The sequence below is a fragment of the Aquila chrysaetos genome, chromosome 5 (assembly GCF_900496995.4).
Source record: "Aquila chrysaetos chrysaetos chromosome 5, bAquChr1.4, whole genome shotgun sequence".
Taxonomy (NCBI): Eukaryota; Metazoa; Chordata; class Aves; order Accipitriformes; family Accipitridae; genus Aquila; species Aquila chrysaetos.
The window spans coordinates 44,436,369-44,464,011 of record NC_044008.1 but is presented as its reverse complement, the minus strand read 5'-3'; the positions used below and the strand labels follow the sequence as shown (position 1 = coordinate 44,464,011).

General features: G+C 36.6%; 1 protein-coding gene across 17 annotated transcripts in view; it reads left to right on the top strand.

Annotated features, from left to right (window-relative positions):
* Positions 1–26,963, top strand: part of TJP1 (tight junction protein 1) — a 200,086-nt gene extending 173,123 nt beyond the window's left edge. For 7 of the 17 annotated variants that reach the window (XM_030016322.2, XM_030016332.1, XM_030016330.1 and 4 more), the window contains 20 exons: positions 1,510–1,615; positions 2,461–2,611; positions 3,156–3,264; positions 3,920–4,139; positions 4,559–4,743; positions 4,880–4,975; positions 5,345–5,427; positions 6,511–6,721; positions 7,272–7,372; positions 8,560–8,913; positions 9,333–9,584; positions 10,373–11,272; positions 11,602–11,696; positions 12,213–12,437; positions 16,840–16,890; positions 17,663–17,838; positions 18,578–19,019; positions 20,465–20,682; positions 22,014–22,157; positions 25,401–26,963. In XM_030016322.2, the coding sequence (XP_029872182.1) occupies positions 1,510–1,615; positions 2,461–2,611; positions 3,156–3,264; positions 3,920–4,139; positions 4,559–4,743; positions 4,880–4,975; positions 5,345–5,427; positions 6,511–6,721; positions 7,272–7,372; positions 8,560–8,913; positions 9,333–9,584; positions 10,373–11,272; positions 11,602–11,696; positions 12,213–12,437; positions 16,840–16,890; positions 17,663–17,838; positions 18,578–19,019; positions 20,465–20,682; positions 22,014–22,157; positions 25,401–25,495 (4,214 nt within the window). In that variant the 3' untranslated portion in view covers positions 25,496–26,963. The remainder of the gene's footprint in view (positions 1–1,509; positions 1,616–2,460; positions 2,612–3,155; positions 3,265–3,919; positions 4,140–4,558; positions 4,744–4,879; positions 4,976–5,344; positions 5,428–6,510; positions 6,722–7,271; positions 7,373–8,559; positions 8,914–9,332; positions 9,585–10,372; positions 11,273–11,601; positions 11,697–12,212; positions 12,438–16,839; positions 16,891–17,662; positions 17,839–18,577; positions 19,020–20,464; positions 20,683–22,013; positions 22,158–25,400) is intronic. The other 10 variants (XM_030016325.2, XM_041123306.1, XM_030016326.2 and 7 more) reach the window with 9 other exon arrangements.
* The last annotated feature ends 680 nt before the right edge of the window (positions 26,964–27,643 follow it).

The following is a 27,643-nucleotide window of genomic DNA, read 5'->3' as shown; positions in this document are numbered from 1 at the left end:
AGATTGTCATAGGAAGTGACCTTTTGCAGTGGTGTTATGAAAAGATGCAAATGAAGTAAGTTTATATTTGCCAAGATAGAGAAAGGATATAGTAGTGAGATTAGAAAGATGAATTCAGTATTTCTGTAAGATACTGAAGATTAATAATTGGCATAATACAAAGCCAGCCAGGATAGGAGACCCTTGAGATGGTTCTTAATCCAAAGTAATGTACTAATAATTGATTTGAGGGACTGGCAAGCAGGTAGGAAGTGCTGTGGGGATTTTGTTGGTTAGTGGGGAAGAAGAAATGTTCTGTTCTTGGGTGAATGGGAAGAAGCACATGGAAATATTTAGTTTGGGTGGGAGGAGATGTAGGCCAATACATAAAGATAATACTTAAAATTTGTTTCTGCAGATAAAATTAACTTGCCGTAATACATAGTCTGAGATAAAAAGGTGCAATAAAGGGCATAATCCTTTAACAGCATCACAGAAAGCTCTAGGGAAACGACAGTCTTTCAAAGAATGTAATGAAAATGTGGTTAGAAAAGTAGTTGGCGGATTGTGTGACAGTTTACTGCTTAGACTAAGGGCAAGATGACTGTCACTGTTTATTGTGTCAAAGGAGGGTGGAAGCAGAGTATTTGTTCAGAGGAATCATCAGAGGCTTAGGCTAGGAAAGGGTCATTAAAGACTTAAAGGAAAGTGCTGTGTTACTGTATGGTAAGGACAAAAGTCACATTAGCAGAGGCATTATTACCAAATTCATCTGAAATTTCGAACGGGTTTGTTCAGCGATTTGAAAGGAAGACAGCATAGTTGTTGGGAAGATCAGAGATATTAGTCTAGTTCAAAGCCAGCCTAGTTTGAAATCAACTTTTTTCCAGTGTGCAGAGATAAGCCTTAAATACAAATTCTTCTAACCAAGCATGTAGCAGAGAAGAGCCCCTATTAGTGTTCATTACTGAGGGAAGACTGCAGTGGCAGTTTCTTCCCAGTGACTCCAGAGAATCTATGCAGCAGAGCCATACTAAGTGCTTATCTTTAAGAACCACCAACTGGACCAAAGTAAGCATTGAAATCTGCCTACCTCAAGGCATGCAGCAGTAGTTCAAGTGTTTGTGGTATTTTTGTTTCAAAAATTGAATTCTTGAGTGAAGAGAGCCAATGGAAAATGAACAAGTTACATCAGATAAATCAAGATGAGAAACAGCAGGGTTGCAAGTGGTCTTGTGAGCATGAAGCCTTCTAGTTCTTGTAGTTTTACGGTGTTCAGAGTACTTAATGAAGTACAAAGAAAGTTTTGGGACTTTTGCTGAAGTGATAATTAGGCCAGTAATTACACTGCTTTGGCACAGTGAGAGTGTCTTCTGTTGTAAGTTTCTAGTATTTCACTTTTAAGTGGGTTTAAGTGGGGTAGAAGGAGGCTACTGAAGAAGTCATTAAGCTCTTAATTAAAAGTTAAGCTTTACTTTCTCATCTTTAAATGACCAAATGGACATTTGAAATCTTTTGATATTTTAATAGAACCAAAGCCAGTGTATGCACAAGGAGGTCAGCCAGATGTGGATTTACCAGTCAGTCCCTCTGATGGTCCTTTACCCAGTTCAACCCATGAAGATGGAATGCTTCGGTAATGTAACTCTAAACTCTATTTGCATCTGCCTGGTCCTTGAGCAAACTAAGCTTTTATCCAAGGCGATGAATAACCTGTATAAATGGTCTGATGTGAAGTCCAATATACTGTTCTGACACTTCCGTTCAGAAATACTAGGATGAAGACTTTAGGTTTATTCCTGAGTCTTGTTGGCACTTACATTGTGTAATATACTGTTTTTCAGTCTGTTAATTTTCTATGGAAATGAGCAGTTACAGTTATCAACTGGTGAAAAGAATTTGCGGTGTTTCTCTCTCCCTGAGCACCCCCAACCCTCTTGCCCTGTCACCATCTCCAGAGAGAGGAGAGATACTGTGGTATAATCTTTTCCTTTCATAATAATTGGAGAGCAATAAAGGTCACTGCAGAAATGTGTGAAGTCATGATGTGGAAATGAGTCTGCTTCAACTGGGATCTCCTTTATGGACATAGTGTACAATGAGAATAGATTCTAGTTTGGTTTTGTCTCAAATTCATCTTGATCTCTTTAGAGCCAAAATAGATCTATATGCCAGCACAGCTCTTTAAAAGGAGGAATGTTTTTGGAAGAGAGTGTCAAAGTGCCTCACTTAAATCACTGTAAGAGTGTAAGACAAATCCAACTAAACAAGTAAATACAGTGGGGTTTGTTTGGTTTTTTTTGAAGTGCTGATAATGTGTGTTGTAATGGTGCAGTTCATAAGCAGTTAATGGTTTGTATAGCTTAATATCCTCTAATTGAAATGATAGGCAAATTAGTTCTTTGCATGTGTTCAGTCTCAAATTTACCAGGTTATTTTGTGCTATTACACCTCTAAGTGGAAAATTTTCTAAATCTCCAGGCCAAGCATGAAACTGGTAAAATTCAGAAAAGGAGATAGTGTGGGCTTGCGACTAGCAGGTGGCAATGATGTTGGCATATTTGTAGCTGGTGTTCTGGAAGACAGCCCTGCAGCAAAAGAAGGATTAGAGGAAGGGGACCAAATTCTCAGGGTATGTCAAAAACAGTAACAGTACAAATGTTTTGTTGTACCAAAGTAGGTTTTCTTTCTGTAATATTGAATATATTGCCTTTGTAGTTCATACAGGGGTTTGTTTTTTTTTTTCTGTATGTAATTATTAGATGATTTAATAGTGGCAAAATCTCCTGTTACTATACTGTTGCTAGGAAGGTTAGTAAGTTTCACATTCAATTTCTTAGACTAATTCAGTTGATGAAGTTGTTTGTTTTTTTTAACTGTTGGGTCACTAAATTGTCAGGGGGCTCTGTATGTTACTAATGTTTATAGGTGCTCCATAACATGGATCTAAAGAATATTAAATGAACAGCTACCTATTATTCTGGAAGCTATACTTTTATCAAGAAATAAAGTGGTACAAGAGACATCTTGAGATACATGCACTTGGTGTGTATGTATGAAACTGAGTAAAAAACCCCAAATCTTAGCAATAAGTTAATTTAGATTTCCCACTGTATAGTTAAATCTCTGTTATAATGTCATATGCTAAATCAAACTGATTACTTCATTGATACCAGGTAAATAATGTAGACTTCACAAATATCATCAGAGAAGAAGCTGTCCTTTTTTTGCTTGATCTTCCTAAAGGCGAAGAAGTAACCATTTTGGCACAGAAGAAAAAAGATGGTAGGTATTTGTATATTGGGAGCAATTTAATAGACTGCGTGGGACAATATAAAAAGTATAGCGAATGACGACTAACTTGTGGCTTGCAGGAAATTGGCACCTTATGAAGACTATGAAGTTCTTTTGGCCTTGGGATAGGTTACTACTACAAATGGACTAGAGATTGATAATGTAACAGTACACCCCACACACACCTCCCCCAAACAAACAAACAAAACCCCCAAAACAAAACAACCCCCAAAACCCCACCAAAAATAACCCCTAGCATCTGACAAAAGTATTGGCATTAAACCGTGGGGGGGGAGAAGGGGGGTCTGTTGTAGTTATGCCATTGAAAACGAGTGATTACACTGATGTGCATGCACACACAAACTTCTTTCCAAGTAAGATTCATTCCTTCTAGGGGAGCTGAATTAAGCTTGCACTAGCACCAAATTTTTGACCATGAAAGTTGAATTTATGTTGGTAGAGTTTGCTATTAATAGTTGTGCTGCTTAAAATAGAGCAGCTCTGAGACATTAAGGCTTCTTGAAGTAATATTGTTTATTTAAAACAAGGAGAATTAAGATGAGCCACTACTTTGAGTAATTCTTGTGAGCATTAGGACATCACTTACCTAACACTTTATATTTTGGGGTTTCTTTTTCTTTTTCAGTTTATCGTCGCATTGTTGAGTCTGATGTAGGGGATTCTTTCTATATCAGAACTCATTTTGAATATGAAAAGGAATCTCCTTATGGACTAAGTTTCAACAAAGGTGAAGTGTTCCGGGTGGTGGACACTCTGTACAATGGCAAACTGGGTTCATGGCTGGCAATTCGGATTGGCAAGAATCATAAGGAAGTTGAAAGAGGTATCATACCTAACAAAAACAGGTACGATCTTAAAATATTTAAATTGCTGTTTTAAAACTACAATTTTAAATTCTGCGTCTGTATAATGAATGATTGGACCTGTCTGCAGGATGCTAGTTTATAGAACTGGTTCAGTCAGAAAAAGTGACAAAGTGTTAAAACAAATTAAAGTTAAATATCTGATTTATGGATTTGTTTTTGACTCTTACACAGCCCACAAAAACCTAAAACTTTCTTTTCAATACAAGAGACAAGGCTATATAAAGCTTTAGAAATGTGGTATCAGCCTCAGTAGTTCAATCTTGTACTTCCTAATACAGAAACAACAAAAGTGTAATTCAGCAGGTGGTAGTGGTTTTTGGAAGTATAAGCTTGCTAGTCAAGTATTACTTCAGAAGCTGACTTCCTTGATAACTCTTTGGGATTTGTTGTCATCTTAGAGCTGAGCAACTAGCTAGTGTACAGTACACGCTTCCAAAGACAGCAGGAGGAGATCGAGCGGATTTTTGGAGATTCCGAGGTTTGCGTAGCTCAAAAAGAAATCTCCGAAAAAGCAGAGAAGATCTTTCTGCCCAACCTGTTCAGACAAAGTTTCCTGCCTATGAAAGAGTTGTTCTGCGGGAAGGTATGGCTTTATTCTTACTGTTGCAGGTTAACAGGTTTGTGTGGTTTGTTTTGTATTAGCTTATGTATTTAAGAGTATCTTGCATTTGTTTTAAGCAATCAATATATTTTGACTTTTTTGTTTCCTTCAATTGTAGCTGGGTTTCTCAGACCTGTAACCATTTTTGGTCCAATAGCTGATGTTGCACGGGAGAAACTTGCTAGAGAAGAACCAGATATCTTTCAAATTGCAAGTAAGTGCGAGGTCAGGTTTTTCTGCGGTTATGAAATAGTCAACTTCCTTTTGCTAGATTGTTTGTTTCTACATTATTACTTTAGCTGTTAACATGTTTAACAAGATGTTGACAATGTAAAGGAACTGACTAATTGTAAGCTCTTGTACTGTTTGGTTGCTGATAATTCTCTGAAGGTGAAAGTAATAGATCTGTTTATAGCCTTCTCAAATTTAGTTTTAGATTTCTGTGTATTGTTTTGAAGCAGGAGGATTGTCTTCAATCTGAATTAGACAATTTGAGCTATGAAATGGTTTGTTTTATCTTAATGAGGAAATGTAGAATATGTTGTAAACTTACAACAGATTTTTGCTGTGTTCTCTTTGCCAGAAAGTGAACCAAGAGATGCTGGTACTGACCAACGTAGTTCTGGCATTATTCGTCTTCACACTATAAAACAGATAATTGATAGAGTAAGTCTTTTATTGTCACTGTACTTCTAACACAAGAAGAGAAAAACTGGTATCAAGTAAAGTGTTGGGTGTTTAAAATGTAGAATAATTAATGAGTGTGTTTGCTTAAAAAATAACTTTCTCGTATTTCTATTGTTTAATTAAAAAAAAACATACTTACCACCCCTTTCCTTCTCCATATTAATAGCTGCAGCCTAGAAGTAATTCTAGGCTTTGTTCCTGGGAGTGTTGTCCTCTCTCCATTAAGGCGGTTTTAAGCTGTTTCCTCTTTCACTTAAAGCCATGGTGTGACATTACAGCTAAAAATTGTTACTTTATGGAGTTGTTAGTCTTCTCCCATCCCAATTTACAAATTAATAATTTCACATCATTTTTTGTGCAAGGACTGGGGGAAAGGGTCCTTCAATCTCATTTCCTTAATATCCTTAAAACTTTTGACATTAGTTCATGATACAAGGCTCTATTCCTCACCTTTTTATTTCCTTACTTAAAAACAAACTGTAAGCTTTTCAGATGCCCAAGTTGGGAGGGGGGAAGCTATTCTAGCAGGAAAGTGGGGATACTGTGTGCTTGAGATGAATCTTGCAGTGGATGAAAGCTGGCCAAGTTCTTGCATTCAGAGTGGTGGGGGTTTTTTATTGGGTTTTCGGTGGGTTTTTTTGGTTTGGTTTGGTCTTTTTTTTTTTTTTTTTTTTTTGAAAGGAAGGTGGAGGTGTGTAATGAGACTAGGTCTTGTGTTTCAATCTATCCTTTTTTCCTATTAGCAGAATACTAATAGGAAACTTATTTTTAGTTTAATGCCTGCTTTACTTTGAGGAGCCTTTTTTAAATAGGGAGTTAAATATTAAAAACCTCATAGTTACACAGTCAGTCCTACAGTTCAAAATGTATATGCCTATGTAGCCTGGTATTGGAATTGGTTTGGTTTCCATTAATCTATTATTCAAATAGGAAAAGAACTTAAATCAATATTTTGAAACAATGAACTCTGTAAAGGCAATACAAAATAAATTTGTAGAGGATGTTTAAAATCTAGTATATAAGTGATTCACTTTCTTGCCTCTGTGCTTTTTGTCACAACAGGACAAACATGCTTTATTAGATGTCACTCCTAATGCAGTGGACCGTCTGAATTATGCCCAGTGGTATCCTATTGTAGTGTTCCTAAATCCTGATTCTAAGCAGGGTGTAAAGACTATGAGAATGAGGTTGTGCCCAGAATCACGAAAAAGTGCAAGAAAGCTGTATGAAAGAGCTCACAAGCTACGCAAAAATAATCACCATCTCTTTACAAGTAAGTAATTGGATATACTGGATCAGTATTTCTGAGAGGGAGGGGGAGGTGAGATGGGAGTAACTTCTTCCTCCAGATTTTTCTGCAAATGGGCCAAGTCAAGCAGTTGTTGACTTGTTTGGGCTCCCCTGTTCAATAACCAATAGTTCATTGATGTGTGCATCATTTGTACATGTCTGCAGAAATGTGAAATGAACCGAAACATCAAAATGACATTTCTAATAGATTTGGTGTCTTTGCAGGATTATCAGCCAAAATCAAGCATTTGAATAAATACGAAGATGATATAATTTTATTTTTTTTTTAGTCTGGCTAAACTGAAGCCTCACTTTATTCTAAGCTACTGTTAACTCAGTATTTCCTATGGGATAAAATGTCCCAAACAACATCAGGCCTTAACCTTAAGGTTGCTTTGAATATTAATATTTACATTACTAATTAAATCTCATAGTTTTAACCTACCAGTTTATATTGCTTTTATTACTGGTGGTACAGATCCTTCTCATAATTCTGCAGAAATCATAAGTCGAACTAACTGCTGTACTTCTAGCTACCATTAACTTGAATTCAATGAACGAAGGATGGTATGGAGCTCTAAAGGAAGCAATTCAACAACAACAGAACCAACTAGTGTGGGTTTCAGAAGGAAAGGTAAGAAATAATATGTTTGGGGAGAAATGACAAAACTATATTTGAGAGGGTTTTTGTTCATTCTTTCTTACTGGCATTACAGATACGGGCAGATAGTTGTGGAATGTTTTTTTTTTTTTTTTTTTTTTTTTTCCCCTCATTTTTAACCATAATTTGAAGATCTAAAGCAGTAATGCTTTATGGCTGTGTGAACTGCTCAAAACTGATTTGTCACTATATTAGTGCAGTTATTCTGTTAATGAGGGCTGTACAGTTGTCCTTGTGCATGTAGCAGTGTAGTAAGTGAGAGCATTTGCCCATTGCCACTGCCGACTGGAGGTTATATTATTGCTTTGAAGACTTTGTGGGGACTGGATGCTTTCTCATGAAAGAACTTCTGGGTGTTCGGCTGCATTGGTACTAGGGGCTGGGATTGCCTGATGAATTGTTTTTTTGTTAATATAAAAGCAAGTGACATGTTCTTTCTGACCTTTCTGAGAACTGTGTTCTTTCAGTTTTGAGAACACAGATACAAAATTGCAAGTTGGTATTCTATGTTCCCCACTAAACTCCACTTGCCTTCTCAAGCTGCATGTTACACTATGCACATTAGATCCATCCTCTTGAAGAACTAATATCAGGCAAAGTGCCAACTACAAGTAAGCAAATGCTGAATCAGTTATTGCTGTATGTTTCTTAATATTTGGATCATCTGTTTCTGTTCAGATTGAGCTCCTTTCACCTCCTTACATCTACCTTCAAGTTAATGAGTCCAATATCATAATATCACTTTAAAGTGCAGCTTTATATCTTTCCAAACAATTTGATGTCTGTGGACACTATGCACTATCCCCTCCCTTACACTGACAGTCATCTGACCCTTTAGTAAAATTATTCAAAGAGCTATACTGCAGAAGAGGCTTTTAGGTGTAAGCTTAACATCTTCAACGTTTGAAACCTGATTTCTCCTCCCCTGTGATATTCAGAATTGTTGAATTTTCATAGTGTTGCTGTGCTATTGGATTTGAAATATGACTAACTTTTTTAACTACTAGACTTTCTGTTGTGGTTCAGAACAAGATAGATGCATTCCATTTGTTCTGTTCTTAATTAATCACAAAAAAATTTCCTAGCTTTACATTGCAAGAAAAAGGGCATTCTTTAAAAGGTATTTCAATAAATGTGTACTACAATTTTGTTTGACACAGGCAGATGGTGCTACAAGTGATGACCTTGATTTACATGATGACCGCCTTTCTTACCTCTCAGCTCCTGGTAGTGAATATTCTATGTACAGCACAGACAGTAGACACACATCTGATTATGAAGACACAGATACAGAAGGGGGTGCTTATACTGATCAAGAACTGGATGAAACTCTGAATGATGAGGTTGGGACTCCTCCTGAATCTGCTATTACACGTTCTTCTGAACCTGTTAGAGAGGATTCTTCTGGAATGCATCATGAAACTCAAACTTACCCTACTTACGCATCTCAAGCTCAGCCACAGCCAAATCTCAGAATAGATTCTTCAGGATTTAAAGCAACTACTTCTCAGCCGGTAAGAAAGTAATTTTATATACTGACCACTATACCTTTACTTCAGGTTGCAAGTTCTCTTGAACAAAAAAATCTGTGTTTATAGTCTCCTTACCAGTATTGTGAGTGCGTACAAAAATCTGTCAACAGCAGCAATAATATGTTATAATAAATTGGAGAATCAGCTTGCCCTACCTGTTTTAGTGACTCATTCTGACAGGAGGGTGGTTGAAGTACCATTCTACTTTGATTAAATGTTTTACTTTTTTAATCTTCAACATGATGAGTTTCTGGAAGTGCTAGTGCATGATACTTTCAGTACATTTCATTCTACATCTAGCTGCGTTGATCAAAGCATCATTTAAATTATTTTAATAAAAATCAAGAAGTCATACAGTGATTCAATAGCGGTATATTTAAAATATTTTAAACACTTCACAGAAAGCAGAAGCCTCACCTGCAGTCCCTTACCTTTCCCAGTCGCCTGAATCAAACCCTGCAACCTCATCAACCTCTGCAGTAAATGCTAATGTAAACCTAACTAATGTCAGACTGGAGGAGCCTACCGCTGCTCCTTACAACTCTTACCAACCACAAGCGGGCCCCTTAAGAACATCAAGTACTGAGGGAGCTCATATAGTCCTAAGAGATCAAGAGCCATCATCCTTATCGCCGCATATAGATCCAGCAAAGGTACCTGTGCCACGTTGTTGCGCTGATTTCCTGCTATAGATCAAGCTAGCACATGATCTTTTTGTTTTGCCCTTATTTGGACAATTCCTTCTAATTTTTTTTCCTGTAAGAGATCATGCAGGTTACAAAAAAACAGTGCATCTGAATTTCTAAGCATCATCTAATGTTTTGTGTGCATGGCTTCAAACTATATACTTTTCATTTCTGAAAAAGATGGCATTTTTTAAAATAAGGCTGCATTCTGCATTTTGATTTTACTTTACATGTGACTTTTTTTAGCTTGTCAATGTTGTGCTGTTTATTAATGAGGCTTTGAGAAAAATCTGTTGTTCCCCTACAAAGACACTAGATCTTTGTATGCTTTAAATCTTGCCAAATCCTTGAATGTGAAGATGAATCCAGTTTGTTGGGTGACTTTATATACTTCCTCAGCAATGCTAGAACTAACTTAAATGTGTAAATCTATTTACTTCTACTTTTCCTACCCTCTGCAAAAAAGTGTGTATGCCCTCCCACCCAACACCAGACCCAAAAGGTGAGAGACTATTACCTTTGTCTTTCCCTTTTAATCTACTTATGTGTCTTTGCTTAAAAACAGGACTGGAAGGGATCTCTTGAATCACCAAGTTCAGCTTCCTGTGATTGCAAACAACTGCATCAAATTATTCTGCTTTTAAACAAAATTAAAGCCAATATTTAAAACTTAGGTTTGTTTAAAATATTACATTTCAAATGCAGCTGCAGTTACTCTTCATTTGAACTGAAAAGTATGCCTCTCTTTTAAACAGGTATACCGAAAGGATCCATATATTAACGAAGAAGCGTCTAGACAAAGCTATGTCTTAAAACAGCCAGCAATTAATCACCCAGTACAGAGACAAGAAAGAGACCCAAATCTGATCTATGAATCCCAGGCTCAGTATGCAGAAAAACAACCGAGTAGGGACTATGAACAGTCAACATATAGGTATGATTCTACAAACTATGTAGATCAATTTTCTCGTGGTTATGACCCTCGCCTACATTATGATGACCGTGTGCCTCCATATGAGGAGCACTGGGCATATTATGATGAAAAACAGCCCTACAACCAAACAAGAACAGCTTATGAAAACCAGCCTCCTAGGGATCTTGATTCCAGACAAAATATAGAAGAGAGCACAGAACGCAGCTATTATCCAGCACAACCTCGTTTTGAGGAACCCCCTCCAATGAGCTATGATGGCAGACCTCGCTATGAGCATGCACCCAAAAACTTCAGCTTACCACAAGTGCGATACGAAGATCAGCATACTGTTGGATATGACACGCATGGTAGATACAAACAAGAAGCTCAGCCATACCAGTCAGCCATATCTCGATCCCCTGAACCGAAGCAGTACTTTGATCCACATATAAGGGCCTATGAACAAGGTCCTCCTCAAGCTTATAATGCTAAAGCTGGACAATATGAGCCTTCTCATAGCACTTCAGGTGTTTCTCTTCCTCCTCCCCCTTCATCACAAACCAAACCAGAAGTTTTGCCTTCTAACAGTAAACCACTGCCTACACCGCCATCTCTAGCAGAGGAAGAAGAAGATCCAGCCATGAAACCACAGTCTGTGCGAAGTAGAGTTAAGATATTTGAAAGAAGAAGATCGCCATCTTTGGAAAAAATGAAGGACCCGAGTGATACATCAGGTGTCAAGGTAAGTCATTTAAGTGTTTGTTTTTTAATTCCTGGTTTTTGCTAATGAAGACTACATTGCAAGAAGTAAAATACTGTCTTGGAAAAAAGCTTTACTGCTTGTGGAATAGCCTCTTAGCAACCTAACTGCAGTATGTTTTAAAAGCAGAAGCTGAAAACACTGAAGGGGATCTTGCCATTCTGAAAACTCCTCCAATTCATCTTTCAGTAGTGTTTCTGTTTTTCTTTGTTGGGGACGGGAGGGTGGCAGTCTTAGTTTCGTTACTCCTAAAGTGCTGTGTTTTTCTGAATGTTAGGATCTAAGAGAATATGCTGTGCTTTTCTTTACAGCCTCCAGAACTAGCACCTAAGCCTACACTCACAACTGTGAGTGGTCCAAAACCAACTTCTCAAACCCAGTATGAACACGACAAAACAACTTACAGGTAGATGCACAACTGATTAAATAAATTTAGTTTTCAGTATAAGATTAGAATATTCAGAAAACACATCTTAGTCATTCAAATTGGAAACTGCAGAGTGGAGAGTTGGAATGTGTCAGTATGATTTCTGTGTCAATAATAAGGCAGGGCATAAAGTCAGTTCTCATGGACATGATTGCTGGGAAGGGGGGAAAGGACACAATATGTTTTTTCAGCATTTTTGAGGAAGAAAGTTAGCCAATATCTCCATCTTACTTTTTTCTATGTTTAATTGAGGTAATTGGAAAGTAAAACAAAAAGGAAGAGGTAAGGTAGAAGGGAAATAAGGGTTTCTGTTCTTTATGCTGTGTCACAGCTATCTGATTTCCATGCAGTACGTGTTAAAAAGGCAAGGCGTGCAATTATAAGAGTTACATTTTGGTTGCTTTATTACTAGCTTGGTTATAAAATAGAATTTAATTCAGGTACTTACGCTTGTTCAACTGTGCAAGCCAACTGTATATTATTGTTCTTGGTTAGGGCCCCAGAACCACAGAGACCTCAAGTGAAGCCACCTGAAGATATTGTGCGTTCAAATCATTATGATCCTGAAGAAGATGAAGAGTATTATCGAAAGCAGCTCTCATACTTTGATCGCAGGAGTTTTGAAAATAAGCCATCTGCACAGGTTCCTGCCAGCCATCATTCTGAGCCCACTAAACCAATACATTCACAGAATCAGCTGAATTTCACCAATTATTCTAAGTAAGTTTGGGGGATTTCCTTTTTTTTTTTTAAATTTGAAAAAAGAGGGAGGCATATAGGACTAAAACAGAAATTCTGCCTCTATCAATGGAATTCCAGGGGTTCATGGTATCTAATTGAAATTTTATATTCACAAAGTCAATTTATCTGTTTAGATGTAGCTTTACTTTGAAAACATGTAACTGCATAGCTTTTTATTTTGGTAAATTAAATTAATAATTTTTGAAGGTTTTGGGACTTTCAACATGTTACTTGTTTTGCTTACCACTTACTAACAAAACATAACAAAGTATTTCCTTAATCTAACTAATACTGAGTGCTTAAACATCTTTCAAACCAAAGGTTTTGGTTTATTCCAGTTCTGCGTGCATTTATTCTGTAGACAGGCTTGTACATGTTAGCCATGTTTGACATTAGGAAACTGAGCCTTTAGGGAATATTGCTGAGGCCAGAATTTAATCTGTTGATGGAAGCATCTGTTTCCTGTATTGTTCAGCTTCCTTGATTTGGAACATTTGGATACAGAAATTGTGTGAAAGCTCATGCACAGATTTAGCTCAGGTAAAGAACAGGCTATATTGGAGGATACTTATGCAAACTTTGTGAATACTCTCCACAGTTACCTAAATTTCCAAATTTTGTTTTGATTCAAACCGTAACAATGTGTTTCTAGTTGTTACTGTGAAAAGCTATCTTAGCTTGCTGCATGCAGGCTGACAGTTGGGCATTTTTGAAGGCTTTGGTTGCTTGAAATCTGGACTACTTGGGTCAAGATGAAAATCTGGCAACCTTAAAGTAAATGAGATATTTAGAGTGAAATAGTAAACTAGCTTGCTGAAGTTTTATAGTGCTAAGTGTATGTGCAAGCTGTCTTTCACATACTTGATACACTGTGTTCCAGTGCTTGTCTTAAAGATTTTGAGCTAGGACTTAGGAATCCTGTTCTTATTTGTGTAATATTGTCTATCATCTCCAATGTCTTCCTCTGTGAACTGAGAATATTGGAATCTTTCCAAAAGCTTGATAGGTTTTAAAGGATTCACTTTTTTTTTCTAATCAAGAAGTCTACATATGGTAACTATTTCTTATTTTACTTTTTTATATCTTAAGGAAGGAATGCGTATAGTAATCTAACTAAACCAGTTCTGATTCTCAGTCAAGGATGTTCTTTATCCTTCCTTTTCACTTGCCCTGTGTCTTCTGATGGAAAGATGGGATCATATCTGTCCTGCCATCGGGGCATCACAGGAAGAGACCTAAAAAAAAGTCTTGGCTGGCCTCATAATGCATTGCAGTAGCTGTCAGAATTACATTCCCACATACAAAAAACAATTTTACCTATAGATTGTCCATTTTGATCTGTAGGCAATGGAGTGTGTTGCCATCGTAAATGCAAGTAATGCTTTGGGAGAAATGTAATCTTTCATCAAGTAATTGTGAAGATCGTAAAATTCTTCAGATGGAGAGTGTTGTCAGCTTTCGTTGTACATTTGTTATCCTCTGTAGTGTTGTCACGCGCACCGAAAAACATGAGAAACACACACCACTATTGAATTTTTGCTGCAGAATAGCTAATAGTTGAGAGAGATTGTTCCATATTTCTTTCTCCTACTACTTCTGTCTGTCCATTCTTTGGCTGCTCAGTCGTGGCGTTGTTTTGATTGTGAGTTAGTGTATAACTTCAGGGCTTGTACTTAGGGGAAGGTGACATCTTACTGCCACAGAGGAATATTGTTTTTAAGGCGGATAGTTTCATATGTCAAGGGACAAAAATGTGTTGTGTTTTTTCTTTATGAAAGAATGTAACCCTTAACAGGAAGGGACAGACATGGGAAAGAAAATTTACCCAGGGTAGTCCAGTGCAAATAGACAAAGACTAAAATATTAATGGAAGTAAGTGGAAATTGATAAACAAGAACACTACTCAATTGGACAGTGCTACCTGTAGAACCATACTGCAGTGTCTTTGCATGCAAACGCAAAACAATTGCTGTCTTGAGAAAGCTTTCATATTTAGGACTCTTCTTTTGCCAGGTTCCAGTTTGTACCCTGTTACTCACTTGTTATTTATCTTTTTTTTCCAGTGAATTTGTATGGTAGCTGCTATTCTGTGAATAAACTCTTCTAAAAATTAACAGGAATAAATGTGGATGATACAGGAACTATAGATTATGCAATCTCTTGCTCCTGTATAATCCATATAATGTATTATGGGTACAGAGGACATTTTATTTATTCATGAGCAATAGCTACAACTCTTTCAGTTTTGAATATTAATGTTAAACGTTAAATTATGTGAAATTCTTCCCCACTGAGTAAGTATTGTGAAATTATGTGTTTTTCCCATTACGTGTGTACAAATGTCTACTCTTAATTTGTTGGGGTGTTATTTGCATCATTTAGGAAATTTATGCCATTCCTAAAGCTGCTTTGTATGGGTAATGCCATTGTTTGCATGCTATAGTTGCCATTAACTGTAGAATAAGAGATAGTTTCTCTTGATGTGAGGAAATAGTAGAACTTGTAAATAGACATGTTTCACGCATCTTGTTGGAACAATTTGAGGCTACTACCCCTGTGGCTGAGAGTAGTGGAGTTGTTCCTGCTTGGTTCAGTGTAGTTACCTGCATTAGCTTGGCATGCTGCAGAATGAGGTAGCTTATCTAAATTTTGCATTGAGCTAGGGTTAAGAATACTTACATGATCAGTTACAGCCTCATCTGAGGAGGCAGTAAGGAACAGTGTCCTGTGTTCACTTCTTAAACTGCTGTAGCTGAACTCTTACGTATCTGTTACAGAACTGGAGCTTTTTGAATGGGAACTGAAGATCAGCAATGCAGTTTGATAAGTTTTCTGTTGTACACTGAGACTTATAACTTGTTGCCCACTGGTTTGTTCTCATGGTTCATTTCTGTTTCATTTCAAATTAAAGTAGCAGTTTTGTAACAAAAAATGAAGTGGGAAACAGCTTAGAAAACAGCACATCAGTAATTTAGAGGAACTTATTTTACACACTCACAAGTTGTAAGCAAGCATTTTGTTGCGGACCACTTTCATTGCATATAGGTTCTGAACAATGTGGCTGAACTTTGGTCAGGGCCCTATGACAGAAGAAAGTGCTTCATATTGAGCACAACTTTGTGCTGGTTGTGTTTGTATTGCCACAGCTCTCTCTTCTGCTCCCTCCATCAAAATACACTACCCTTCCCCATTTTTTAATTCCTCAGAAAACTGGCAACCAGTTCTGATTAGGTGTGGAGTGTGGTGGGTTTTTTTTCTGTGGGCTTTTGTAGTGCTTCTCTCCCCTGGTTAATATCCCCTCTGGGAAGCAGTGGTTTCAGGTGTGCAGTTTTCTGAGAAAGCAGCTACTGCCCACCTGGAATAAAGACAACAGTGAGTGAGCGTGCAGTAATAACTTCTCTTGTTGGATGAATGGTTTTATATAAAATCATTGGGAACGGAAACTTTCACAGCAGATCCAACATGATCTTTATTTGCCACACTGATTTTAGAGACACATACATACAGATGCTGTTTAGCTCATTGAGCATCACGTTCCACATTCATGTGGTCATCAAGCAGACTTTCAAAAGTTGATCAACCCTTTTCTTAGTTTTATAACATACTCCTCTGATGCAGCAAGACTGGTGTCTAGAATTGTTGCCTGTTACATTTCTATGAGCATACAGAAAGTTAAGGGATGACGGAACGCTGTCCTAATGTAAAATGTATTTTTTTGCAACATATAAGCAAGATAAGTGTTAAAAATCAAGGGAAAGTCATCAGTATACTTAAGGTTTTCTGTCTCTCCTAGTATTCATGAACAGTTGTTCTAAGATGTCCTTTTAGGAATTGTTGAAAACAATCAGAAGCATTTTATAGTGTGGGCTCTGCTATTGGATGAGATGATAGTGCTATAGAAACATTTGGTATGAATGTACCCCTCAGTACATGATCTGCAATACAAAACCATCATCGTTCTGTGTATGTTAAAACTGAGGAAATTAATGCAAATTGGACCATAAGTGAGAGATTGTTAGAATATGGGATTTAGATTTTGTTCACTTTTTTCAATATATTGAATAACTTTCTTTGTACAGATAGGAACAAATGGCTTACTGTAGTCTTGTTCTTACTTTCAATATCTGTCAATTTTTGATCTTGACCATCTCCTAATTCACTGACAATCTCATTAAATATAGTAGGTGATCATTTACATATGCATATAGTAAAGGTCTTATCAGAAGCAGCACTGTTAAATTAGTGTTTGTCTTTGTTTCAACAACCTTGTTATATGAGAACTGCTAGGACTAACATAAAAAGTGTGAAGAAATAATATGCTCAAGATAGAATGACTGTTTTCTTTCATTCTTCTATTGCTGTTTGCTTTGCCATCACCTAGATTTCTTGGCTCTTACACTAGCTATGACTACTTGAAAAGGAACATCAAGTGGTAAGACTGTTGTTGATGTGAGGATGTTTTCAGGTGTCCTCTCACTGTTACATTTCATCACAGGCATTATGTGCACTTAAAATTTTAAACATCCAAATTCTGAAAATTAAGGGCTATATATTGTAGTCCAAAATTACGGATATTTTTGAAATCAATCATTTCCTGAAAGAAACTTTTAGAGAAATAGTTCCAATATAAGAAAAAAGTTTTGAAAATAAGATTAAGTTATCTATACTATGCACATAAAGCTAGTGAAGCTTAAGCTGATTGCATTTCTAATTAAGATGGCATTGTTCAAATACTGGGTGTATTTAGAAAAGTTGTACTAGAATCCATTGTCCTATTGGCTAATTACGCTTTTCAAAAACAATCCACCCACCCCCCCCAAAAAAGTGGATTTATATTTTTAGTTTGAAGACCTGCTAAATTAGAGAACACTTTTTCATTGTAATTACCCCAAATGAAATTGAAAAGCAAAGATCTTTTAGGCAGTTATGCAAATACACCTGAAATGTCATCTGCCTTTTGTTTGCCATGGTTTGTGTTACTAATCTTCTTCTAAAGATTCAATGTTGTCTTAATCTCTTGTGCTTATCAATAAATGTTTTTATACTTGAGACAGGATATTAAAGAAAATCATGTTTTAATGTTTATAGGAAGAGATGGAAATCAGGTGATCATAGAAGAAAAAAATAGCAGTGAATGCAGGAGCTCAGAGCCCTGAGGAAACCAAACAGTCAAATGTTTTTTGATTTTTCTTTTATTTCAACAGGGGGAAACCAACTGACAGTGAATCAATGGATAGGCCTGTTGGTGAAAAACGCTATGAGCCAGTCCCTCAAGTTACAACTCCTCCTCCTGCTCCTTCAGTCCAGTATACACAACCTCAGTCAATCAATAGTCCTGTCCTTTCCCTCCCAGCACATCACAAGCCTGCGCTTTCTGAAGGTGAGCAGCTGGAAAGCTAACCTGTCTCGTGGTAACAAGTATCACTTGTCAGGTGCTTGTGTGGTTGCTTCAGCACGTCTACACTGGTAACTATGTTGTTCTCTAACTGAAACTTGGAATAATTATTAGTGAAAATAGTTTTTTACTGTAGTGAGATTGAGTTTTGTGAAATGATTTGGTAATCCTGTCTGAAATTGTAAATTCCAGGTGTTAGTAGTCACTGTAACTGTCTCTCGTCCATATTTAGTCATCTCAGCAAAGATGAAGTAAAGTTTCCAGTACTTAAAAATTTAGCTCTCTATGCTTTGGACCAGAGTTCTTTAGGCATGAGTAATAGTTGTAGGCTTCTAAAAACAGAAGAAAAAGTTGTTTTCACTTCCACATTGAGCAGATTGCCCAGTCCAAATGAATTTTCCAGTTTGTGCAAGTGCATGATAGTATTTAAATACTGGTTTTCTATTTTTTTTTTTGTCATGGTGTAAATCAGTCTAACCTTTTTATTGAAAGGTCATACCATTGTATCTAACTTACCTATTTAATGAAACATTAGGTAACTTGCCTGAACATATAAAATATAATGATATGACAGACAATCTGAGCACGCTAAGCTGAACCTATATATATTTTTTTTATATAGTAGATTAAGAATGGACTAAAATGTATTTTTATGCCATAGTGTATGCGACTAGAAGTTTCTGATGGTTACTGACAAGTTCTGGTCTTTCTATTTGTATTGCAGTTAACTCTGTGTCTGACCCTCCTCCACCTCAGAATAAGCCAGCAATTTTCAGATCCTCTAGAGAGGACACTGTGCAGTCCACTTTTTATCCTCAGAAAAGCTTCCCTGACAAAGGCCCTGTTAATGGAACTGAACAGATTCAGAAAACAGTCACTCCTTCTTACAACCGCTTTACAACAAAACCTTACACTAGTGCTGCGAGGCCCTTTGAGCGCAAGTTTGAAAGCCCTAAATTCAACCATAATCTCCTGCCAAATGAAGCTCAACATAAGCCAGAGTTGCCATCAAAATCTCCAAATTCTCCTCAACCAATTTTGAAAGCACACAGCTCATCGCAGCCTCCGGAGTTTGATAGTGGAATGGATACCTTTGCTGTACAGGTTGACAAGCCTAAATATCAACCAAATAATGTTAATGCTGTGCCTAAAGCCATTCCTGTAAGGTAAGTTGCCGCTTTTTTCTTTCCATTAGTACATCTATAAGAGTTCATCTGTGAAACCTGTGAAAAATACAGGTGCTTTTTTTTTTTTTTTTTTTCCTCTGTGCTTCCAATTTCTGTTGATGTTGAAGTTGAAAGATTGATACTATGATTGTAAAACTTTGCCAAAGGGTATTGAAGAGCATTTGGATAGATACTTAAAGTATGTCCTATGTCCCTGTATCATCTTGCATCCTGTTACTAGAAAGTGGCATAGCTTTTATTTCCAATTTCTCATGCTGTAATTGTAAATCTTCTGGTAGATAGTAATCATTTGTCCTCTCAATTTGTTTCCAGAAGGTGGAATTAATTTCTAAAGATAGCTGTTGCACCAAATTATATTCATTCTATGTGCTTAGAGAAGAGCCCTCATGGTACATGTGTGTAAGGGATATTTAAAAATACTTGTAAAAAGAGAAAGTCACTTGAGCAGCTTGGTGTTGGTTCTCTTTTACTATGAGACAAAACAACAACTGCTTAAAAGCAGCTTGTGCTTGCCTAATATGCTTTAAGAACTATGCCAAGAGCAGCAGATAGTATTACAATCTTAAGCTGTTTGCTGACTTGTTAAATTCTTTTCACTAATATTTGTAGAACAGTGTTTTATTATCCTTTGATTTCAAAGTAATAATGTGTGAACCAGACTTGAAATCATGCTTGATGTTTCAGTAAGTCAGAAATGTAATAGAAGAATGAATCCTATTTGTTCTTAAGCACCCGAGAAATGTTTTGATGCTATATGGTTTTGTAGACTGCTAGAAATTTTGAAATTACTGGTTCTTTGAGTGAAATTCTTTGGAAATTTATCTGAAATCTACTCAAACTAGCCACTCGATAGTGTTATATGTTTCTCTTCAGTTATATCCTGGCAGCCTGGGAAAAAATGTGTAGGTTTTTCTTTTTTTACAGGCTTTGTTTTCAGTGTGTATCTGAGTAGTAGAAGGGTTCAGTGTGGCTTGAATAAGAATTATTACTCTTTATGGTATTGAAGTCATAACGGAGTTTTGGGAGGAGGAAGAAGCTTTCAGATGTTAATTACGTTTAGTTTTACTAAACTGAAGTGTGTAGCTGGGGCAAGCTCTTTCTGTATAATCCCAGAAGTAGGCATTTGAAAACACAAGGTTCAACTGGTCCAAGTTCTTGCTTTAACTACTTTCTGAACTCTTTCAGAGTTTGTGGGCTTTGGTGGGGGTTTTTTGTGAAGATGATCTCTTCTCATGGCAGAACTTTGAACTACTTTCATCTTAGTTGTCCCGCACAATCGAGCGTGGGATACATTTACTGTTTCTTTAAAATCAGTGCTAGCCTACTTCAGGGTGTGCTCTGCTAAAATGTTAGAGGGAAGTATGCCACTGACACTCAGGAAGAAAATATTGATAACACTGCTAGACTTTCTGTCTTACATTCAGCCCTTCAGCACTCGAGGATGAGGAAGAAGAAGATGGACACACTGTTGTAGCCACAGCAAGAGGTGTATTTAACAGCAATGGTGGTGTATTGAGCTCCATAGAGACTGGAGTTAGTATTATTATACCACAAGGAGCCATTCCAGAGGGAATAGAGCAAGAAATATATTTCAAAGTCTGCAGAGACAACAGTATACTTCCACCTTTGGACAAAGAGAAAGGTAAGAGCTGGCACTGTACTCTCTTCTGTTATTTAATACAATCATATTCGAACAGCAGCAAAATAGAATATGAAAATACATTAATATGCTTCAATATATAACATCTATTTCTGTATGAAGATACAGAGTATACATCTCACAAGAAGTACAAGGGAAGCAATATTTTGCTCAATATTGAAAGTTATAAGCGAGGTAGAGGCCCTGAATTTTAACTTGGGAATATTTAATTTGTAGACTTAAGTACTGGTTTAAAACTTACCTAGGGCACTAAAGGAAAGTTCTAATTCTTTTTCTAAGAATCTTTGAAATTGTAGATTCCCTCACAAAGTGCAGGGATTTATTCTAGGCATTCTTAGTAGATATATTTCACTTCATCTCACAATTAGGACCGAAAGAATTACAAAGCACGTGACTTAAACTAATTTAACTTGAGTTAAATATTCGGAATTTACTTCAAGACTTGAAAATACTCAGCTTTTTAATTTTTTTCAATTTCTCTAAAGAAAACAGCTTCATGGTTTTAAAAAAATATTTTAACTTTTATTTATGTAGAAGTATATTCCTGACTGTCTTATTAATAAGGGTTGAGTAGTGTGTCTTAGTTGAGCACTTTTTTCATAGAAAGTCTGTTTTTTATACCATTAGTCCAGCAGTGTACATGCATTTTCTGACCTGTCAGATTGCCAATTTCCTCAAGTCAAGAATATAAAGGGGTTAATTTCATAAATTTGCAGTTAAAGCATTACTTGCAATCTGCAGTTACGTTGAATCTTTATAAACCAAATATAGCATGTTCCTCAACTGAATAATCCTGTGTTAACATTTGGAGTTTTAAACTAAAAATAGATCTATGTTTGTATGTTTTCCCTTTTGACTGTTAGGATAAGGGTCATAGGTTATTGAGCTGCTGAAGACTTTATTCAGACCAGTGCACCATAAATCCACAAGCAGAACATCACAGCTGTAGTGCAAAGAGAAGCATGAACAAGGCTGCTTACAGATTTAGGGATTTGTTTCTTTTGATGCACTTGCTTAGAAATTAGTGGGGGGAAAGAAAAAATCCCAACATGATTTAATCATCAGACTGTTTATCCTTTTTCATTTTGAGATTGTGATACGTTCCATTGAAAAGTCACTTGACTGCTCTGAAAGAGACTATATGAGAAACAGTCTTGCTAAGTGCCATTCTTTACTGACAGGTCAAAATGTTCGTATTTTTCTCTAAAAAAGAAAAAAAAAAGTTGCTGAGTGGCTCTGCAATGTAATTATGTAATACTTTGAACCAATTTCAAGAAGAATCAGCAACGGGTTTTTCTTTGTCTTAACTATAGGTGAAACACTTCTTAGCCCCTTGGTAATGTGTGGGCCTCATGGACTAAAATTCCTGAAGCCAGTGGAGCTGCGCCTGCCACATTGTGCGTCTATGACCCCTGATGGTTGGTCTTTTGCTCTAAAATCCTCCGACTCCTCGTCGGGTATGCTGTCCTCCCTCTGTCCTTTTGGGGCTTTTGGGTGCTATCGTATAATTTAAGTTAATTTGGCTAAAGGTGATGCTGTGTAATATAAAGAACTCAATCATTGTATTTGTGTCAAACTCTCCCATTTCACTTTCATTACAAATGTCTTTCTTACATTTACTCATGGTGCAAATTCATAGCTAAAACCATGATAGCAGAAAAAGAGTAATATCTCTAGTCTATTGAATATTATCGTATTTTTCTATTCTGTCTTCTTTCTTGAGGACTGCTACAGCTGAATACACTTGAAATGATAGTCGCACTAAAATTGAGAGGAAATGATTATGTACCTCTGATTGGCCTTTGTAACATAACTGGTGTTTGTCTGTTGCTTAATTAACCATATAGGACTCTGGCAAATCTTAACAATCTGCATGCTCATAGACCATGATTTAACGCTTGTTAACTGTTTCCATGTGTGCAAGTTGATGCTAACAACTGGGTCATTTAAGAAAACTATAGTGTTCAGTAAAAGCATTTACAATTCATTCTAATGTAGCTGGATTTTCCACAAGACTTTTCTTGCTTGCTTCTGCCTATTTCTCCTCTACTGCCTTTTACCCAGAAGTTTCTGGTTGATAGTGAAAGTTGCAACTAGGTTGCAATTTTATTTACCTGTTCATTTTTACCTCACTGTGGCTTTCTGGGATGAGGGGGAGAATGTATTGGCTGAAATTGTCAGTGAGGAACCTAATTGAGAATTCTGGGCAAGTTTCAAGCAATTTCATGAAATGGCTGTGAGGTTACAGAGATTTAAAAAGGAATGTTTGCACACCTGGGGAAAAAGTCTTAAGGTTTTATTCAGCTACCTTCAAAATTTATGGTGGAAGGTTCAAACCATTAATGTGTACGTATGATCTGAGTAATGACTGAACAATGTACTTCTGTATACAGCATTTAAGCCACCATGTATGCATATCTTCCGTCACTAATGTATCTATCACTGTCAACACCAAAGCACTGATGCTTTGAAAGATTAAAGCATCAATCCCCTTGATGGGGATTCAATAACCTAGAGGTATTAATGGCAATAATTTTTAGTTGTTTTTTATAAGCTATTATATGCATGTGTTGCATGCATCTATTTAACAATGTGTGTATACATGGCAGTGTTAAAACACGGACTCATAAATGATAGGGTCCCAAAAGATACAACAACTATGTACAAAAATGACACAACACTTCCTTTGTAACTAATAGCACCTGTTCATGAACTTACTTGAAGTGAAGGGAGAGGACTCGAATGATCTAAACAATAACTGAAGTTACTGAGACATTTTTCTCCCTTTCCAAAGTGGAATGTGTGTGTGTGAGCATGTGTGGGTGAGAGCAAGGGCGTGTATATTTAAACCTTAACACTTTCTGTACTGTAAATATAACACCACATTCTGTTAATCTGAAATGGGATGTATATCATAACATTGCTCTTTTGAGACAAACTTTAAAATTAGGCAATTCTGTCTTATGATATGTAAGTAGACCATACTGTGTCTTAAATAAATAACTGTTTTCTCTCTTTCTAAATTAGTTGGTTATGGGACTCTGATTTTTGAGGTGGCTTTATAATAACAGTTTATGCAATTCTGGGTTTTTTCCTCTCTTCAGTTGTCTGCTCTACCTCATCTTTCTCAATGTATGCATGTTCTGTCCTAAAAGTGACATTCATTTGCACTTACTAACATCCTTTCTGCCACATTTAAGCCTCATATATTGATATTTTACTGTTAAACCCCTTCAAAAGCTTGAATGATTCTGGTATTAAAACTGACCAGGAAAAAAAGTTCCCTTTTGAGGCCACACCTATTAGAATGTATTAGTAAAAATACTGAAGGATTTTTTTTTTTCCCAAAGCAGTTGTATGTAAGTATGGGAAAAACATTCTCCACAGCTAGAGGTTGCACTGGTGACAGTCTAATCCTTACTGTGTATGTAGGAGGACAGGTTGGAAAAAAACCTGCCATTGTCTCACATGCATGACTAGGACCTGCTTGTCCTACAGTCTTGTTTTATCTTTCTCCTAATATATTTGATCATGCGAGTTTTGAACGTAATTCCCTGCATCTATAAAATGAAAAATTCTCCAGCATTATTGAGTTTCTTGGCTGAAATAAGTAGTCTTGGCTGGTTGCAGCAAACTTGTTTGCATTCTCTAACTATACACAGGCCACTTCTATTCTTTGTCCCTACATCAGATGTTGCCATCACTCAGTGCATTGTGTACTTCATTTTGTTTTCATGAGTTCTTCAAGAAAATTACATGGAATGTACATCAGTCTCATTTAATACAGAGCTCTCAGGTGTTTCCAGTCTGTGTGGCTACATTCTCTAACTTGTGCACATTTCTCAAGGCAGATCTGTTGTGGCCAAGCTGTTTATTGGCATTTATCTGGAAGGCTTAAAAGAACTTCAGTGCCTTTTTCACTGTTCTCCCGTAGTGGGATCATGAAACTTTTTGTGTAGTGGCAGAATTTAGTAGTGGTTTTAGGTGGGTAAATGAAGAATACTTTCTCCAGTTGAAAGAGACAATTGACTGTGCAGATGGAGTGTACCCTTTGTCTGGTGAGATGGCAGCTGATGGCTTCCCCTTATAACAGAATGTTACACAGGACCTTCGACCATGAGTAGATAAAATCTGCTGTAAAGATTTTTAAGTATGTACCAGTTAACTAGAATCCCTTCTAGAATGTCAGTATTTCAGGCTTTTAAATGAGTATACTTGGATGTAGCTGCAAAATTACTACAATCCTGTCTACAGTAACTTCCGTAATAGAAAATAAAACTACCAGTATGTCATAGTGTTTAGTTACAACATAACTTCTGATTTGACTCATCTGTGTTCAGAACTGTTCCAAGAAACTTCAAATGCATCCTACCCAGATTAGCCAGCGAATACCTGATTCACTGTTAACACTTCTCAAATGGAAAGCACTATGTTGGTGCTGTAGAGTAGAATGACTTATATTTAACAATTGCTGAGTGCCACAGCATCTGTTTTGAATAACTCATCTATCCTACATTATAAGAAAATAAAGGGTTAATTTTTTGTTAACATACAAACTGCAGGGTTTAAAAAACAAACAAACCAACCCAAACAACAGGTGTTGATTCAGAAAAAGCTCCTGTCCAAAAGCTTGGTTGTTTCAAGATGTACACTGTTTGACAGCAGATACTAAACACCAGCATTGTGTTTTCCTCCCACAGGTGACCCCAAAACCTGGCAGAACAAGTCTCTTCCTGGGGATCCAAACTATCTTGTTGGAGCAAACTGTGTCTCAGTCCTAATTGACCACTTCTAAATATTAAGTTAGCTGGCTGAGTAAATAATGTGAAACTGAGATGGACCTTACATATAAACTGAACCACTCTATCAAGTATTAACTGTTCTATAAGTGATAATGGATCTTGGTGTTTAAGCATCTTGCTTTAACTAACAATGGTTTAGCAAGTACACTCTTTGAACCATGGTCACAATACATGCCACAAGCAGGGAGTGTACAGTGGGAACAAGGTAGGGGTTTTGCAGGTTCTGTATGCTTTTATTTGGTTGTTCTTTTGTGGTTTTTTGGTTTGTTTCTTTTTTTTTTGTTTTGTTTTGTTTTTTTGAAAGACACTACTAGTATTTCATTGTTTAAAATCTGAAAGTACCAATGGAATTATATTCAGAGGAACTGAATTTGGTTCGTGCTCCACTGGTGAAAACAGAATTTGGCCTGCATTTTTACAACTGTGTGTTTGTAACTCACAAAACTACATTTTGGTCTAGTTTTTAAATAACTTTGGGTGTACATGGCCAATGAAATGGCAATCATCTTGGGGTAGCACAGTTTAGATGTTTTCCTCTGCTCAGAGGCTAATGCAAACACATCTACTTAACTGTATATGGAAACATTGTCATGAGAACAGGGGGGAGGGGGAAAAGCATGTGGGATGACTATGGTTCAGTTGCCTCTGTGGATTTGTAAATTAACCACATTATTACAGACCTATTAACCAGCAGGGATGCCTTACCCTCATGTTTTTAATAGTCTTAGCTCTCATAGTTCTCTGTATTAAGTTTGTATGGCTTTTGTGCTTATCTTGATAATATATCATGAGAGACTGGGGAAAGGGGGGGGGGGATTGTGAGTTTGGTTTAGAGAATGAGTATTGTTTGTGTTCATCAGCCAGAAGAGAACCAGAAGAAAATGATGGTATGTTTTCTGCTATGCATTTGAAAATTTATAGATGTTATAGACCGCTTGTATATAATGCGTGCATACCACTTTTGTTCTTGGTTTGTAAATTAACTTTTATAAGCTTTACCTTTTTATATATATAAATATATATAAAAACAAACAAAGTTTCTTAAGGATATCTTTGTATTCTCATACCTTTTGAGCCTTGAACTTTGACATCTGCAGCAATAAAGCAGCATTTCTATAATACACGAACAAGGACATTTTTTAAAAATGCACAAAGTTGTTACCTTTTAAAGTGCTGCATTTAAAGAATATAACTCGGAATTCTCTACTTTGATTAAATTCTTGAAAAGTATCCCTACTGTAATTTGTCATAAGGATGCTGTACTATGTGCCCTGAAATGTATTTTTTTACTAATAGACAATTTATTACGGCACAATGGCACTACTACTGTTTAGATAATATACCACTGCATTCTGTTAATGAGTTATTAGCTATTCAGGTGTGGCTGATTTTTTTTCTCTGCAGTTATTAAAATTACACGTTTCTAAATATACAGAATAAAACCGTTTTTAAAATAATAAAGGAGATTGTAGTACCTCATTGTTTCTGAAATGCATTTATGTGAACATGACAAAATCAATTTTTTTTTTTTTCTATGTAAGTAGACAGCTGGATTCTGCCTTATGTTCATGCATGAAGCAGAGCTCTTTTGTGGAGTCAGTTGGAGTTGTCTACAGCAGGGCTTCTGAAATAAACTCCAGTGTGGATCCATTGGAAATACTCAGTAAAAGTAGGAGTGGTAGACTTGTCCCTTGAATCACTATGTTGGTGCTAGTTTACTTATACTTACTCTTCCAAATACTTTGGTAGTGTTCTAGCACGTAGATTTACAGATAGTTTAGTTATACAGTTTTAAAGATATTCCTACAGAATCCCATTATCAGGCCTGTTTGGAGTACTCAGTGGCTGCCTAGTAAGCTACAAATATTCTGTAAGAGAAAATAAATTCTAGAAGTTATTTTCAAATAATGCTGGGTAACAGTGCATAACCCTGATGTTTCCTTTCTGTACTTTTACTGACCAGTTTGTTTCTCAGGCATGACCTGCCCTACAAGATGCATTTGCTACTATTACTCCTCATGGCTTATCTCAACTCTAAGAGCGGGCAGAAAATTTCAATAGCAAAAAAGCTGTTATGTCAGGATGGCATTTTTCATTTCTTAGTGATAATATATTGGTGGTATTTTTTTTTAATCAATAGA